The 18,949-nt window shown below is 43.1% G+C and overlaps 1 protein-coding gene across 3 annotated transcripts in view; it reads left to right on the forward strand.

The window, feature by feature from the left end:
- TMEM178B (transmembrane protein 178B) overlaps positions 1-14,809 on the forward strand; it is a 231,101-nt gene extending 216,292 nt beyond the window's left edge. For 2 of the 3 annotated variants that reach the window (XM_071551151.1, XM_071551152.1), the window contains one exon: positions 2,013-12,260. In XM_071551151.1, the coding sequence (XP_071407252.1) occupies positions 2,013-2,263 (251 nt within the window). In that variant the 3' untranslated portion in view covers positions 2,264-12,260. Of the gene's footprint in view, positions 1-2,012; positions 12,261-12,585 lie in introns of those variants that run through there. The other variant, XR_011697389.1, reaches the window with a different exon arrangement.
- The last annotated feature ends 4,140 nt before the right edge of the window (positions 14,810-18,949 follow it).

Here is an 18,949-nt window from a genome sequence, read left to right on the forward strand (position 1 = left end):
AATTGTGCAAGGGAGACCTCCCCATTTATCTTGCTCTGTGCTTTGAAGTAGTATAGGACACCTCCAAAGACAATTCCAGGGCCTGGGATCTCACAAGGTTTTTGCAAGAATCCAGAACCCTGAATGCAGACTAATGGGGTGCTGGTGAGAGGCAAGAAGGCTGTTTGGACTTAAACAGACATAGTACCCACTGCAGCAGCTCACTAGCCCTCACTGTTACCTACCTGGTGGGACTGTCAAAATGTGAGTCCTTATGAATTCCCTGGGCCATCTGGCAGCTACACATGGCACTAGGGGAGGCATCCAGAGTTCCCATATTCACTGACTTTGACGACAGAGACTATCTACAAGTAACATTCCAAAATATGTTGGAGAAAAGACAGTCCAAATAGACACAGCAGTGACCACAAGAGGGAACAGAGAAAGGGCCATAATGGTGATCTCACAACAGGTCCATTTGCCTGCAGATTCTAGACCTGTGTGATGTTCTTAGTAAGTAAAGAAGGCAGATACAGTGGAAGATCCACACATTTTTGGTGGTATATATATGTGCTTGCAAATGCTCCCAGTTTCTGAACCAAATTCCAGGTGAATTCACCAAATAATCTTACCTCTGTCTTCAGAGTGGAGCTGTCAAATCCATTTATTTAATGCAACTGCAACTGAAAAGGGCAAAGCAGTGGAGAAACAGCAGAAAAACTGTTGCAGAAGAGAAGCAGGAGCAGGAAGGAGAAGGCAGAGGCAAGAGCAGGAGCTTGTCACTGAAGGCTGACTGTGGCTGCTTTGGAGGATTGTGGTATCTGAGGAATGGGACCAGGAAGAATAGAAGATTCCTCACCAGTGGCTGCTTGTGAACAGATGCAAGATGTGCTGCATGGGTAGCACATGTCACAGGCTACTGATCCATGTGTGAACAGAGGGATGACACATAGAACTGGCCATGTGTTTGCTACAGCACATGTCCTGTAGGGTGTCTTCTGTGCCCAGGGCTCTCCAGGCAATTCAGAGAGGCCCACAAAGGGAGGAATTTGAGAGGAAAAATAAACTACCAACTTTATGTCGACTTGAGTTGTTATCTCTTGAGGCAGGTGTGTAGCATCTGTAGCTATCCATTATTTGGTGTGTGGGTGTCAGTTGTGACATTTCAGGATTTCAGAGTTTAGCTTTGATGAAGCTGGAGGCCAAAGATCAAAATTAGACTCATCCGTGTAGGATAAGGTTCAGCCTCATCTGATATGTGTGACTTTCCATAACACCACCTGACAGAGTTATGAAGTTTGTCCTTGTAGTGTTCTCAGGAAGAAATAAGAAATGAAATATATTTGCAGAGATGGAAAACAAGAACAGGATATTTTGAATATTTCACTAACACTGCAGAGGGCATCTAGATTGGAACTGGAGTCATGCAGAGGGTAGAATGTGAATTTTATGAAGGATTTTGAGATTTTTACAGTGATATTTAAAAGGAGACTGTATAATAGAAAATCCTGTATTTTGATAAAAGCGTGAAGAAAATCTCCCAAGTAATTTCAAATGTACCCTTCAACAGAACCAGAATATGTCAAGTATTTTGTAATAGTCTAGAAAATCTATCACTGAAAAATTGGAATTAAACAAAAAATTCAAGTTTCCTCCACCTCAAAAAAAAAAAAAATTGAAACACGGTTATTCACTCTGTATTTGTCTAAAACAAAGTTTCAGAAAAATCAATGGTTTCAAGAAGCATTCTGGTTCCCAAGGGAGTGCCAGTAATGAAAAACTGTTCCTGCTGAAGTTTCTCCATACAGTTCTGTTCAGCATCAGATCAGTGTTCAAGGCTCTGGTGGCACTCAGTTCTTTCCCTAGAGAGTCACCAGCCTAAGCCGCTTTCTGTACAAACATCTTCCTTTAGGCACTTCCTTACTGCTTGCACCAGCTCTTCTCAGGCAGCTTGGAAAGTGGTATGTCTATCGCTCTTCTAACTTCTCTTTGTTTTTCTCCTCCCTCCTTCTCCCCTTCCCGCTCTCCTCCAGGAACCTTCTGCATCATTTCACTGTGCACGTGCGTGGCTGGAATCAACTTTGAGCTCTCCCGCTACCCTCGCTACCTGTACGGACTGCCCGACGACATCAGCCATGGCTATGGCTGGTCCATGTTCTGTGCGTGGGGGGGCCTGGGCCTCACTCTTATCTCTGGCTTCTTCTGCACTCTGGCCCCTTCTGTCCAACCTGTCCCCAGGACCAACCACCCCAAATCTAGACCTGAGAATGGGACAGTGTGCTAAAACAAATAGCAAACAAATACACACACACACATCTCTCTATATATATGTATATATGCCTATGTATACCTATACATGCATATATATGTATATGTAATTATAAATATATATAAAATCTCAAATTAATGCCAGTGCCAAGGTAGAGCTGAGTCCAACACGGCACTTGCATCTCCACTGGACTCTGTGTTGCTTCATTCTTTCTCACAGCGATGGGAAAGCTTTTCTCTCACATGACTCTTCCATCCGACTTAACTTCAGCATCATACCTTAGAGATCAAATGAACCTACAGTTGCACCCACCTACTGCCATTTGGGAAGGGGAACAGGGGATTCATGTGGGGGATCTGGAACCAGAATCTGTACAGGACATGGTGGGGGCATGGGGAGGGATGACACAAAAAGCATGTCCATTGCAGCCAGAAGGGAAAATACAAACAGCAAGCAAAGGAACAAATGAAGCATTTGAGCCACCTCAACAATGTACCTCCTCAAGGCCACTACCAGAAACCTACCCACTCTCTTTTTATTTCTTAAAACAAAATAACAGAAGCCTGTCCTGTCTCTGGTTTTGGGGTTTTGTTGTTTTTCTTTTTCTTCCTTAAAACGCAGAAAACAAAATGGACAGAACATGTGAGGAAAAGCAGAAAAGTATTTTCTCTTTGCCTGCCAAACTTTAGAGAGAAGCAAACAAATAAAAATAATAATAAAAATCGATCTAGGAGAATAAAACCAGAAAACAACAACAAAACAACTCAAGAGGACAACTCAGCGGACTTTCCAACAATGCGGTTTTAATCTTCCAGCTGCCTTACATCCAGGCTTACAACTGAGGCTGAACTGCTAATGTAAATGCAGCAGAAGGCCTTTTGAAAATGCTGTGATACATGTGTGTATAACTTTTTCTTCCCTCTTCCTTTATTTATTTTTTTTTAACAAAAAGAAAAATTTAAAACATTGCAATGTGATTGTCCACCAAACCATCCATGCTGTGTTTGTGGCCCAAGACTGAGGCACCGCAACGGCAGAAACATGAGGAAATCCATCAGGTCTGAGATAGCACATCTTCTCTGGTGGATTTTGGAATGTTGTTTTGTTTTCATGGAGCATCTGAGCGTTCAGAATGGTGAATCCAGAGGAAGACCGACCAAGGAGAATGGAAATGGAGACAGCCCTGGCAGTTGTTCTTCCCAGATATTTTCTGGAATGGGATTTCATCAAGGTTCCATTTGGATGTTTAAGACAAGTGGACAAAAGCCATTGCTGATGAGGAAAAGAAGCTAATTTCTGTAAGAGAGAAGTAAGAGATGCCTCTCTTTGTGTTCATGTATGCCAAATAAGACCTTCCCACATCTTGTCTTTGGAAATGGCCCCAGTTCACTGGATATCTCCACTCTCCATCTGAGAGAACTGTGCGCAGATGGACGTGAAAGGGTCAGATGCAGAGAACAGAGATTCATTTCCCATGAGCTTAAGCATTGTATGATATAACTGTGAATCTGCAAATGGAACTCTCTTTCTTTTTTGGTCTTTCTCTTTTTCCTGCTACTCCTCTTCCTATTGTCTCCTTTTTCCTTTACTCTGCTCTTCCCATTGTTCAGGTTATAGGTCCCAGAAGAGTTAAATGAACAGCTAAGTCTGGGAGGTGGGTGAATACCACCAGAGGAAGGAAAGCATTTTAATTGTGAGGACTGTGGGTCCTTGCAGGGGACCAGTGGTTGAGGGGAAGGTGGGGAAGAAGGGCCAAGGATGTAACCAAAGGGACTCTGAAGAAGGATGACTGAATTGCCACAGGCAGGAGTGAGGGCACCACTGACAAATACACAGGCAAAGGGAGACAGGACAAAGAAAAAAGGTCTCCCCTTAACCACCCCAACACAACATGCTCTTAATTCAGGGATAGTACCAGCAATCCTTTCTTACATGACAGCTGCATGCCATCAGGAGTCAATAAAACGTCATCCTCTGCATTTAAAAATATCTCACCAGGAGAAGGAGGCAACCTATTGAGGCTGTGCCTGCTGCACAGGAATGCAGGCATTAATTTCTAGGTCATGCCATTTACACAGCTGTCAAGACACAGTATTGCTTGGTTTAAAAAAATCTGGCTAACAAATCATTCTTACACAACACAATCCCTAGCCAGCCATTCTCCTTGCAGCCCCTCTTCCCCTCCCCATTACACCTTGTGTGATGATGTTGCTGTATAAACAGTGCCCAAAGAAATGCAGTTTCTGGAGAGCATGTTGGAGTAGGTTAGATTTGGGTTTCTTTCCTTCTTGCTGAACTACCTAGCTTTTGCTTTCTGTTGTCTACAAATTCCCCAAACATGCCAATGCCAGCTGCTAAGTCAGTGTGTTGCTACTGAAGTGCCATCCCTGTCAACTGAAGTTTCATAATTTCATTTTCCATTAGATGTGACCAGAGAAATTATTTATTTATTCATGTTGAAAATACAAGCTTTTTGAAGAAACTTCCTTTATAAGTAGATTGGTTTATTTATTTTTTCTGGCAAGGTTTTCAAATAGAGTGGTTTTGAAAAGTTTTGAAACCATTTGACTGTGCAAGTGCCTACTCAGTAAGGAGGATGATGAATTACCATAGAACAGAAGAAGGAAATTTAAAATAAAAACAGCCTTGGAAAGCTAAATGAAAGCTGAAAGCAGAAAACCAATAATGGAAAACCAAGAGAGACCTATAAAATTGTATATTACTTCAAAGTATGAAAAATTTTGCAAAAAAACAACTTCCAATTAAGATATTATTAGGAAAATGATAGCTGTTTCATTAAAACAGCTTCAAATGCAAACTTTCTTCCTCCTCTGCAGTGCCAAGTGCGATAGGGAAGGTGTTTTATGTGAATACAGGTGTCTGGAGTGACCCAGGTAAACCAAAGTGCACAGAGGTATCTAGCTGGAGTCCACCATCAGGCCCTGTGGCAGGGAAAGCAGTGCAGCTGCTGCTGTCATGATGTATCCTTGTGTGGTCCATGAGTGCTCATAGGGTGTATTCTTCTACAGATACAGTTTTGAAAGAGGTATAGCAGTAAGATTTAAAGAAATTGAAGTAATTGTGCTTTTCATGGATTTGCAAAGCTTTGCTTTCTTTCTGCAGCTGGCATGAAAACAGTTTTGCCTTGATGGAGTATTCTCTGATGGTGTTGGTTTACAAGCTGTATGTGAGCCTGTGTGTCTGTCTGTGTGTGACAATGGTGGGAGAGGGTTATGATTATTTTTATTGACAACAGAAAAGTGTTAATCCTGGATCTGTGGGCTGTGTGATTTTCCACTTGCTATAGCACCGGGCTGTGTGGCTATGAAGCATCTTAAAAGCTATGGGAATATCTGAAGCAGCAGGTGATCATATCACCTTAATCTCCAACTGAATCCCCAAAAAAGGCCATTTGTCCAAACACCAATTACCTAATAAATGCTTTAAGAAAGGGCAAAACCTCCTTGAGGTATTGTGAATTTCCCTCCATGGTACTCTTAGAACTGGGAGGAGTCCCGTGTGCTTCCATACCCTTGAGTGGGGCTCACAGCCTCACCAACTTTCTAGTTGTCTCAGAACTCATCTTTAGAGCAGGATTGACTCAAAATACATCCAGATCCAAATTTGTGATGGATAGTGTCTCCATGTATCCTGAGCCAAAGTACACTCATATCTAATCGTGAGTTTCTGCATTTTGGGGAGGATTTTAAATATCCTTCTGAACAGAGATTCAAGCTTTTTGGCTAGTGTGTGGTTTCTTAGTCAGAGGAGCAGCTAATTAGAAATCTGTTATCTGTGATCCCAGCACTAAGGGGCTTGACCCCATCCCTCAGAACCGCTCTGGCCAAATGCCTAAGCATGTGCTTTACTTGGAGCATGTGACTAATCCCCTTAACTTTGGTAGACTATTCATATGCTTAAAGTTAAGAATGTGCTTTCCTGGATGACAGTTCATCTCAGCTTCCTGTGGAGTCCAGCCCCCGCTCTTCTTTTCCTATCCTCCCCCCTGCAGATAAAGTGAGACTCTTGTCCTAGCCTGAGGTACCAGCGTGTATTTAGTCCCCCTTTTCATGAGGTGAAAATGCAGTGTCCGTATCTGGTAGGATCTCTCCCACATGTGGCCTTTCATGTTGCTTTGCTGTGACATGTCTCTGCTCCAGTGACCACAGAGTCACTTGACTGCAGTGAGCGCAGATACCATAAATGGCCCATCCTAAGGATGCAAGAGGAATTGGCTCAGCCCATAGCAATATGGAGGCTGAGATTTTGTGTATAGTGACCCTGTTATTGTACAGTGATGTTGCCCTGTGACTGCAGTGAGTCAGCTGCAAGGGTTCTACTGTCCATCCCTGCCAGGGACACTGTATATGTGAGGGGGTACATGGCACAAGAATATGTACCCTGTATCTTCTATGCTGGATAGACACTTTCTTCTTCAAGCTAAAGCTATTTGTGTGTTAAATTTCCTGACCCATATTGGCCGCCTATATATATCATCTCTCCCTACTCCCTCTCTGCAAACACGCAACTGATCTTCCCTCATCTAAACAGTACAATCCCTCCAGTTCTTTTTCTAGTTGAGCTTTTTTGCCTTTCATTCTACCCCAGGGACAGTAACAAGTGGATCACAAACCACCAGTGACCAGAGTAATTTCTTTGAAATATTGCTTTTGAAAAATTCCCATTACTTTTTAAAATGTTATTCCAGCTGCAATAACAAATGAAAGGGAAAAATAGCACCCTCAGAGTCCTTTAAACAGAGGATACTCATCCTCCTAGGACTGAATTGTGAGAGTGCAGGTATTCTGCTTTCCCACAGATGCAAGTCATTTGGGACCATTTTTAGCTATGGTGCGTTAGCTGTGCAGGTCATTGGATGGTGAATAAAACAATGTTGGTGAGGGAGAGGATTGATATGCAGGGGGTATCTCAGATTCCCAAGCATTCCTGAAAGACTCTGTCTTCATGGCTGTCCATTTACCCACCATGCAGCGCTGCCGAATTGAGCTCATCCCTGGAGCCCCACTGATAAGCAGAGCTCAGAAGAAAATCACTGTAATCTGTCCTTAATTCTTGAGTGCCAAGCTAACTGCCAGCAGCGAAATGGAGGGAAAATAATATGTTACCAAGTATAGCTTAAATAAAGACATACATTATTCGGGCTCTTTCTTCTGTGTGTCTCTACGTAGGCCTAGAAGGGCTCCAGGAGTGCTCAAGCACATCACATGAACCAACCCTGCCTTTCCTTGCCCCTAGGTTTTGCACTCTTTTGTGGCCCAAACTGCTGTGCTCATCCAGCCAGCAAGGGAAGACTCAAACTGAAAAACTGAGACAGCTCTGAACGATTGCCAGGTACCACTGACAGACAAAGAGTAGAAAGTGTGCATGAAGCACAAACAGCATGCAAAGATTGGTGATGGATGAATTTCCAAGGTCAGGAACCAAATTTCAAAAAAGCCTAAAGTTTGATTGCAAACTCCAGGCCAGAGCCATAAAATCTTGATTCTGCCAATCTAAGATGAAAACTGAAAAACCAGGGCTTAGCTCAAAACTTATAGCCCCACTGTTTTCAGTCATAGCCAGGAGTATAATGCATCTATTTCATAGTCTGTTGAAGTCCATAGAAAGATCATGTGCCTTAGAAAATATTTTAGTGCTGTCTTAGTTAACACTTAAAATTGGGTGCTTATACACTCACAATGTCTATTCTTTGTCTTTAGAAAGAAAGTTGTCAGATGTTACCTTCCTCCTCACCCTGCTCCCCTGTGCCATTTTTGGGTTTGCATTCTGTCAACCCCACTAACACCCCGATCCTGCAGCCTGCTTTGGAGCCATAATGAGAGATTGCAACACTTTTAAAACAAATGCAGCAGGAGCCAGGGAGTTCTGACAAGTTCCCTGCTGACATCAGTTGGAGAACTGGAACCTGATAAATTGCTATCAATTTAATTGCTGTATGCCTTGTACTTGTTTAGAATTTAACTTGGAGGAAGAGCCTAGACAACTGCCTCAATACAGGCCACAAGAGGGAAATGAAATGCTGGTCACCTCTAGTAAAGCACTCCAGAATCTCAGATGAATTGACCCTCCTTGCTCAGAGAAGACTTGCAGTGAAGAAGATACCAGTCTCAGATTGGTTATCTCCAAGGGAAGGTGGGGGAGTGAATAAAAGGACAACCAACAGCAGCTGCCAAAATTGATGGGCATTGGTAGAATTCTGTGAGGACAATCCAAGGTCGCCTGCAGCATGAGCAGCAGGAATTGTCCGTCCCTTCTAGGACTGCATTTTTATATTTTCCCTTCACTCATTAACACTTGCACAGTGGCAAAAAGTGACTTCAGAAATTTTCTTGTATAGGGTGTGTACACTTGGATGCCCTCACCCTGCTTTGTCCTTAAACACACACACATGCTCATCCACATGACGTGGGTGCCAGTAACCTGTAAAAGTGTACTATGTAGAGAGAAAATACATAGCAAAATGCAGCATAACTGTTTTCCTTTCTTTAATACTAAGGAGCTGCAATGCAATTCAGATGCCATCTGTGCCTGTGTTAGGTTGTGTGTGCAGATCACATGGAAACCACCTGCTGAAGATACATGGGGAAGCACAGTACAACTGAGATGAGTAACTGGTCTTCATCAAAATGTATTTTGGATATTTAAGAAAGAGTTGCCAATGTATCACCTCCAAAGCAAAAACATTTATGAACCTCTAGTGTAAAAATCCCACTGTGTCATGTCAGGACACCACCTGAGACTTATTTCTGTCCCCTGCAGAGGGTTTGTGTGGGCTGGTAGCAGCAGGACGACTGTGGTTACTGCTGCTGAGCACAGCAGGGAGCTTCACATCCCCTGATGTGGGTCTGAGCTCTTACTGTGGCAGCAGGACATGGGAATATCTCTGTAAAGGCAATTTCTTCAAGTGGCCTTGTTATTTTGCCAGCTGGTCAGAAATGCCCAAGCAGTAGATGAGATAAAGAGTCAAGCCTTCAAAAACCTGTGGGTTTTGTCCCAGTTTCAAAGTGATACAGACTCCAAGGAGTGTGAGTCAGACATGGCTTAGTCTCCTGGGGCCAGATACACAAAAAAGCTTCAGCATCCAATTCCTTCTTAGATGGTGAATAAAACACTAGATGCCTTTGGTGCCTACGTGTATTTTAAAAAAAAAAATCATATATGCTCCTAATTTGCTTAAACTCTTGTGATGTTTTATCTCAAGATTTTTTTCCTCTGGCTGTACAGCATAAGGCTGTATTTTTTTTACAAAGAGTTATTCATTAACAATACGGATCATAAGAAAAACGTTTGAGTAATCAGAACAATAAAAGTGCAGCCTTAGACTATTCAGTTAGAGTGTACTGAATTATTTATAACTCCTGGGCACCAACAGCAATCACAGATATCTAATTTAAACTGTTGCTATTTTTATTTGGCAATTTCCATCACTTGGAGTGCTTATAGCTATGTATTTTTGGTTTGATCTTTTGCAGGACAAAATTTCCTCTCTTTACACCAAAAAGTGTATTTGGGAACCTTTGAAGGGATTTTTTTGCATCAACCTTAATTGTTTTAAAGCATTTTGAGGCCTAGCATGGCAGACATTACAACTTTCAAAACTGTAAACTGTACCTAAAATGGGTTTGAACTTTCAGTTCTTTCTCAAGTAAAATTCCTTTTGATTACAGGTCATTGGAATCAAACGGACATCTGATTCATTAACAGCTGTTAAGACTGGGTCCTATTTATTTGTGTATGTGATGATGGGACTTCTGTAAGGGGACTGTACTTATATGTCAGCCCACTTGAGGATCTTTTGCATAGACACAGGAATAGTCACTGCTAAGTCACTCCAACTTTATACAAACCTCTTTTTGTAAAAAAACAACCATTATACTTGTGTGTGGCTGGAATAAAGCAGTAGTAAATCTAACCCATAGGCTGACACACGTATACATGTATATATGTGTATATTGTATATATATTTGTAAATTTCTGAAAAATGCCCATAGCTTCATGATTGCCTGAAATAACCTGAGGTTGATGTACAGAATTTCAGGCAAAGGACTGTTTATTTTTCACAATTGTCATTTATCTCAGATTTCAATCAGAGCAAAATAGAAAGTCGTATTTCCCAGGAAAATCCTCATTTTACCCTTGCCCCAGTTGAGGAGGGGTACCACACTGCAGTCAGTGGCACATCCACACGCATACATCCAGTCCAAGGACTGGGTCTCAAGGGCTTTTTTAAGGAAAAGAAACGGACTGGAAAACCAATGGCAGAATTTCTATTCAGCAGTAGCTCCCTCGATTGACTCACTTGTCCTTTATTAAGAGGCCCTTCGTATGGATGCTGTAATGCATTAGGTGTGTGTTTGCGAGGAACACCTTTGGGGATGACATCAACCTACACAAAGGCCAGGATCTTCTGACCTGAATTCATCCCCATTAACCTTAGGCCCTTAACCAAGCTCTTTATGCTGATGGGCTCATCTCCCTTGGTTTCTTGAACAGGTAGTGAAGAGAGAGAGTCACTTACAGATGGTGTCCCAGCAAAACTCACATCCAAGTCAGCTTTAAGAGCTCCCTCTCACTTCATGCACTGACCACTCACCTATCTTAGGTGGTCCCAAGATCTTAAATCCTGGTGATTTAAGGCATTTAGTGCAGAAGAACATCCATATGGAGCTCAGCTTCAGATGCATGGCCAGGGCTCACCCTCACTGTGCAAAACACAAGTGTTAATTGTGAAAAAATATTGGAACAAAAGGAAGTGTTCATGATACTCTTCCCATCTCAAATTTCAACATGACTTCAAAGGGTAGAGCTTGTCCCAACCCCTGGAAACAGCATTTGAGGTGAGTTCCTCATGGTGTTCTCCAGGCACAGACGATCCTAGTGCTGGAGGTCAGAGATCTTTGGTCTGAACTCTTCACCTTTCTCTGCCAGTCCTAGGCATTGCTGAGTTCAAAGGGTGAATTTACATCTTAAAAATTTGAATGGCTGAGCTGTTCAAAGGTTACTTTCTTGCTCCATCCCCAAACTGGCCTGAAAAAGTAATCCAAAAAAGTTGTTAGTGATAATAAAAAAATTCTCAAAGGTACAGTTTGGGTAGTTTCATATTCTTTTTTTCAGTGTTAATAACTGCTTTACAAACAGCTTACATGGAGATTAAAGAGATTGCAATTTCATCCCTTATTGTTGGGATTATAGTTGTCCTCAGAAAAACCAAACTGAGGACTCAACAAGAAAATGAATTGTGACTGCATGATTCAGAAAGCTGCTCTAACAAGGCTGAACATACATCTCCATCTCATGGTGAGAGTCTTTCAGAGCCAAAATTTGGAATTGCATGTTGATAGCCAGTCTGTCTGGAAGGACCAGCAATTTATTTAGTATAAGAACTTGGGAACTTTAGTATATTTCCATATTTTACCTGAATAACAGAAACACAGTTAGAGGAGTGGGAAAATTAAACTGATTTCTGGAAACTCTAGGGCTGAGTAACTTTGGGTCTTGTGTCAACATATGATCACTACTATTTGTTTCTACAGCTAAATTTAAGTAAGTGACTTGACAATCTTCACCCATCTCTCAGAACAACTGGATTTTTACAAATACTGTTAAGAGGGACTACAGCTGGCCTGCAGGGACCTGTAAAATGAAGTGTACCAGTACTTAAGGAAAGACTTTAGCTAGAAAGTGGAAGATAAAGCTGAGTTCCAGGGATCAAATGTTATTTTCAGCACGGTACCACCTTGCCCAAGCTATTTTGTATCATCCTGACATTCTTCTCCTGTTCTCTCTTTCCCTTTTTTGAGGAATAAGATATGTATCTCTCTCCTTTTCTTCCTTTTCCTCCCCATGTGTGAGAATATAGACATGCTTCCTGTAAAGACATTTTTCTCTAAATCCCATTCCATAACAGCTCTTGCATATGTGACTGTTTTGTTATTTGAGATGTCTGTGAAAAAGAAATAAAGGCTTTAAGAGTGAACTCTGGAAATGAGAAGGAACTTAAGAATTAATCAAATTTAAGGATGCAGCACCATTTTCTGCAAGACTTTTCAGAATGTTCCTAAATTCTCATCATCACCCTCCTGTCCTCCTTCTCTGTGAGAGGGATAAGGAGGGTTCTGGGTTGTGGGACTCTCAAAGGTTTCTCTTCAACTGTTGACTCAGTGTGTCCCACAAGGGGTTTGCAGAGTTTTCAGTTTTACTGACAAAGAAAACCTCCTTTTAAAAGGTGGTGAAGTCAATGCTCAGCATCACATGGGATGAGGCTCTAAAGGGTGATTCTGTCACAATTTATCTTTCTTTCCCATTCTTTACAACAGCCCTGTGTGTCCAGCCGTGCGCATTCTCCTCCCTGCTGGGTCCACTTTGCCAAGAGTATACCTTGCCAAGAGGGGCCTGCCTGATCCCCTACCCCCAAGATGGACTTGGATTAGCTTCTTGGATAATTTTCCACTTTCTCTTAAAAACACCTGTCTCACCTTCTCGTGGAAGCCATAACCACTCATGTGACCCTGCTGTAGGAAGGGAATGCACAGGTTCCCATGGGACAGCAGCAAAGTCTGGCACTGAGGAGATCCTGGGGGTAAGGCAGGAGGACAGGTGGAGCTCTCACAGCCATCTCACCTAAGAGAGCTGCCGTGTCACCTTTCCCGTGCTGCTCATGGACCACTCAGCCAGTTTCAGTGTGTGGATCTGACTCCTCGCTCCTCATGCCTGTGCCCTTGGAAAATGGCTGCAGATGTGGCAAAACACACCTGTGTAAGGGCACGAGCATTTTGAACAAGGGTCAGCAAGAAATCAGACTCACTGGACTCCCTCCTGTCCGTAGGTATTTGCTCTTTAGAATTTCTTCTGCCCCAGGTAATATTTGCCTTAACCATGAACTGCCACACAGGCCAAAAGTTTTTGGACAGTTCCCCTCTCTTGACTTCTTCATTGGTCCTTTCTTCCTTCTGAATTTTTTTTCTTGCTCAGAAGAAATGAAACAACTCCCATAATCGTCCTTTGATGATGAAAAACGTTGCAATCATCACTGTCTCTAACTGACAGCTTGAGAGGCTTAGGATAATAATTCACTTAAATGCCTGCAAATTGAAGTATGTCAGCACTTTCCTAGAACATTCCTAAGTAAAATAATATGACTGGTACAAGACATTTGTTATGTGGGTACATCTTGGCCAGATGTTTATGTTTCCTCTAAGCGCAGTACACATGCATCAAAGCTGGATTAGAAAAGATCTAGAATGCCACAATACTCAAGCATATTCAGAGAAATGCAGTGATACATTGCTTTCATCTGGCATATTTTCTCTTTAGAAAATTTTACAAGTATGAGACATCAGATCTGTCTGAAGGAGGTAGGTATTATAGCCATTTTGGAGATGGGAGGTGAAAAGCCTGGGAAAAGACCTGATGTTTAGTGGTTTGATACCCTCCCACAACTTCTACCAGCTGCAAGTGGAGCCTTCTGTTTTCAGCACTTTTGAAAATCCAGAGTGTAGCTGGTTCATTCAAATCTGTAGTGGCTGTAAATGTGAAAACCAGGATTAGGATACTCAGGATCCTGACTTCTTCAGAGCACTGCTACAGAGCTTTGATCCCTGAAAGCACTTGCCTAATTTCAAACATAAAGGTCCTATTAAGGATGCTATTGCCATGCTTAAAGCTAGGCACATGATAGATTGGGAATTACATGAAAAATAATAAACTTTTGCATATTTTGAAAAATTCAAAACAGTGTCCATTTCTGATTATGTTTTGGGCATTGTCAAGGATATTTGAACCATGTATGCAGCTGCTCAACCAAGTGGAGCACTTTTTAGCCAATACATGCAGAGTTTTATGAGTTTTAGGTAGTAGCATCCATTTGTCAGAAGTAATTGAGAGTGTCATGTCCTGCAAGCTTGGGACTTCTGTGCTGCTGCAAGAGGCAAAGTGGCTCCTGTGGCCATCGGTGCTAACAATACATCAGAACCACTGACTATTGCGTTAGGTCCTTCTGGTGAGATGTGAGTGTGGTGGCTTATTTCTCAAGTAATGTGACATCTTATCAAGTGTGTTGTACTTTTCCATTTCTTCCTGTAATCTGTTGCAGCAGAGGTGAATGGAAGTTGTTTAAACGTGACACAACCCCAAATTTCTTGTTCTGTTAATCCAAGGTGCTAATCTGCAGACACATGGGTGTTTGTATATGTGCATCAGTGTTTGCAGGACCATGGCCCTGAAGGAATATTTTAGTGGCAGGGTTGAGATCAGGGAACTAACAGGGGGAATGAACAGACCCCCATAACTTTGAAAGGCAAAAGTTGCAGAAAGCATCACAGGACTTTGCCAAAAAACTGGCTACATCTTACAATTTTCCTTTTGTTTTGATTTTGTTTGGTTTTGGTTTTATCCAGATTGGCACAGAATACTGTATTTCCATCAATTAAAATCTTGTCTGGTAAATAACTAAACAACTTGTTCATGGAAAATTAAAAAATAAATAAGTAAACTGTCAGTTGTGGAATGTAAACTGATTAAACAAATAAAAAAAATCATGTTGTGTGTTTTAAGCGGCTGTGTCTGCTTGTGTCAGCAGCTGAGCTGGACACCTCTGACCATGCCCAACCTCGGGTGAAGGATGGAGGACAAAGCAAAACTGGAAGATGGGTGGCCTCTGAGCTCTTTTAAAAGGAAATGCTCTTTTAAAACTACCAATAAAAAAGATTAGTGGCTTCTGCTCAGAAACACCATATGAAACATAAACACACACAGTATCTCAGCCTATTTATGAGGAAGTTTTCCGCCTGCCATAGAAAGGATTCATTTCTGTTGGAGCCTTGGTGTTGGAGTAAGGCATGTACTCTAACACCGTTAATCTCTGCGTGTTGGAAGTCTGCGATTTGATTGAAATGTATAGAGACATCACAGTAGTTTAGCTCCCACCTTCCCCCGGTAAATAAACAACTAAAAAGGAATATGGAATACAGCCTGTCGGGTTCCCAGTGCTCAGCTGGAAGGGATTTGGGAAGCCTGGCAGGCTCTGCAGTGATATTAGTGCTTCCTCATTGCACTTGTATCCTCGGGCCAGCAATAGCACACCAGACATGCATTGTCTGTACGGCTCTGAGTGTGCAACTGGAGTCGGGCTGCAAGTGTCCCTGACTGAACACCCAAAGGTCAGGGTATTTGTAACAAGTGGAAACATATAAAGACTACCTCAAATGTATAAAAAAGGAAATGAAAAGAAATAGGCAAAAGTGCCTGCAAGTGTCCTAGCAAAAGAAAAGCAAAAGAGTAGATTAAAAAAAACCCCACAACTTTTTTTTTTTATCGAGTTTAAAATTACTTAATCAAGAACAAAACTGTTCCAAAAATTGATGGCAAGGTTTTTTTAAAACATGATTATTTCGTTGGTTAGGGTGTTAAATATTCAAAGTTCCTGTGGTGGCTTTTTTTACCTGATTTGGGCATTGTACCTCTCCAGACCTGACAGTCAAAAATAAGGAGGCACCTAAAACATCCTGGCAGGTGGCTGATGGTTCTTCCCAAGCTGACTGGTTTTTAGTGACAGACTTCAGGTTGTAGCAACTGCAACAGTCTCCTACAGTGCTCAGTTGGAGTCCTCCCTGGTCCCAAAGAAGTGCTGTCTAAAATATCAGCTGCAGTAAGGAACCACATGAAGGGTCAGAGTGGAGAAGCATAAAAGGAAATTCTCTGTCAAAAACCTCATCAGTATTGCATAAATTCCTTGACCTCTTCCCTGCCAGCAATGGCTGAGGAAGAAGGAAATCTTGGTCATACACTAAACACAGAAGTCAAAGAATGTGCCTATTTTTGCCACATTTCAGGAGCACCCACACATGTTACTAGTGCTTATGGCCTGCTGCTGCTGCTGCTGTGAATAAAATCTGTGGGGCAGAGCAGAGGGCAGGAGTGGGGAACAGCTGGCTGGGGGTGCAGAAGCTGGCAACCCCCTGAAGGCAAATGAAGGGATCAAAGGTGTTACGGTGGCATATCCAGCACCATGAGGTATTAAACTCCTTTTGATTAAAGTCTCCTCTCCTTGCCTACTCCTGCCTGTGTCAGCAGGCACAGCCACCCACCCAGCCATCCTCATCTGCTTAGTGAGACCTCTGTGGTTTAGCAGCCAATGCCACTGGTTGCTCGGGTCTTTGCCCTCTCCCATCAGCAGAGGCAACATGATTCATCAGTGCTAAAAATGGAAATCAGCAGAGCTTGCTTTGTGGCAAGGGGGAAAGCAGGTGCCCTCTCCTATGGCAGTAATGGCACAGAAAGCCTCAGGAGCGCAGCCGCCGGGGCAGAGGACTCAGCTGCTCAGCGTTTGTACGAGAAAGGGGGAAGAAGAACGTGAATGGAAGGAGCCAGCTGCTCCCTCAAGGTTGAGCTAGAGATGCTGTTGCAAAAGGGCCTGCATTGCAGAAGGAGAGTGGCCCAACTTCAAGAAAAAATTGTGCATAAACTGCCAGGTTTGCGTCAGCCACGTGAGGGCTGAATTTTACCCCCCAGTGCATGGCTGCTCCCTGCAGCACCCAGGTTGCCCAGCCCTGCTGGTGCCAGCTCTGTGGTGCTTTGCAGGCTGCAGCTCAAGTTTTTGGGTCCAGCTCTCTGTCCAGAGAGGACTTATCAGGCAGAGCCATAGGATCACACAGAAGCCTGCAATCCAGCTAAACAAAGCAGACAGCGAGCAAGGGAAGGGAAGACTCATTAACTGCAGTTCAGCACAGAGGAAAGAGAGAACAGAGGGATTTGAGTAACCAAACATCACACAAGCTGCCCATGGCAGAGCAGGGGCTTGCTGTGCCCTTTTTAGGCTATCTCAGTCGGGAAGTCAGGGGCTGAGGCTGCCTTATACAGACACTGCCCCCCTGCCATGCTGGGCAGCTGGACTTGGCAGCTCACAGTTTGGGAAGTGTAGCATGAGCGCTCATCTCTCATGGTCCAACTCCTGCTTTGAATCAGCACCATCTCTTTAAGATTCCAGCTGGTTGCGAAGGAAAGTAACTACTGAACTAGGAAGGAAAATAGTGCAAATTTTGAGAATTACATTTAGGAGAAAGAAATCTACTTGTCAGCTTCGGCAGGTCAAACAGAGGGACGGGGGCAACAACTTCAGTTCTTCAAAGCAGAGAAATTCCTTGCTATGTCACAAAGCAGCACCTTAAGGCACAGCTTTCCCTTTTCTTTGACTATCCCCTAATGTTTTGTGCCCACCCAGGAGTGAGAACCCCATCACTGAAATGCAACTGTTCTGTTTCAGAGGCAGGATAATCTCATGGTGACCTTTCTTGTCAGACACACATGATAACTGCAGCAGACTGGGCTGCATCGGGTGAGGATCTGGTAATGAAATGCTTTCATAGGTTGACACTCATTATTCTGTTATATTATCAGGCTCTTCCCCAGGGACCCTCTAAAGAGTCACAGCTGAGCTCTTTTCCTGCAAAGACCAAAACCAGACCACCTAGCAAGCCACATTTACTGAAATTTTTGCTCCCTCCCTGCTCAGAGGGAGCATGATCTTGTGCATTTTCATCAGACAGAAGTGAAAGAACTATGGCAACTCAGCTGTGATTTTATCAGCTTGCCAACCCACGGCAAAGAATCCACTTAGCCTGTTGCCAGCCAGGAATGAGAGAGGCTGCTGCCACCCCAGAGCTCACCATGCAGGCCACTGACTTGGCCCAAGGTCCCCAGCATTCCTCAAACACCGTCTCTCTGCTACTCTGCATCCACTATTGACTTGCAAATGCTGACCACTGACTGCTTCTTCATAAAAAACTGCACTTTTTCTTTGACTGCTTAATTCCCTGCTATTTCTTCCCATCCTCAGATAAACCCTTGGTTTTCTCAGTTCTGAAATTCAAAGTGCATGTCATGGGGAGGAAGGATGTCACGTGGAGCTGGCTGCTCAGAGTGAAGCCTGCATTGGCTGTGATAGCAGAGCCCTCTGACAGAGCTCAGCTCTTTACCAGGAAATGAGCTGGTGGCCCAAGGGCATGCCCAGCGGCGTGAGAGCTCTGCTGCCAGCAGACAGGGTCAGAAAGAGGTCACAGAGTCTGAGTTTTGAGCCATCATCTCTCCCCTGCTCAGCTCCCTAGAGACAAGCTTTTCAGCCAAAGGTGGTGGTGGGTATTTCAGAAGGTATTAGGCAGGAGACTGAAGGCAGTAGGGATCCTGCTTTGGATTTTGCTAACTGTTCACAGCAATACTCAAAGTGAGTGCCAGGAACATAAAGGGAGAAATAATAAACCCTGCCATAAGGAGCATTTGGAAAAGCAGAGGCACCCAAAGGGTGAGAGAAAGAATAAAACACAAAGGCAAAGTCTTCACAGTGACAGCTGGTACTTGGAGCTGGTTGTACATGTTTGAAACCACTATGCTCAGAAAGCCAGTTAGTACTTCCATACCTTCCAATGGCTAAATAAAGTGAGCACACACACACCAAGCACACATGTATGGACACATATACACCCTCAACGGGTAGGTAAAACATGAAATAAAACTGAATATCCACCTTCGCAGTGAGGCAGATTTCCCTCTGTTATGGTTTCTCACAAGCTTCCTACAAACCTGTCAGAGAAAAGGAGGATGAGAGCGAAGCTTGTTGCTCTGTGCATTGAACAAAGCCTTGACCTCTCAGATTCACATTTGGGTGTCTCTGACAGGCTGCAGTTTCTG

Source organism: Pithys albifrons, chromosome 3 (assembly GCF_047495875.1).
Source record: "Pithys albifrons albifrons isolate INPA30051 chromosome 3, PitAlb_v1, whole genome shotgun sequence".
Lineage (NCBI taxonomy): Eukaryota > Metazoa > Chordata > Aves > Passeriformes > Thamnophilidae > Pithys > Pithys albifrons.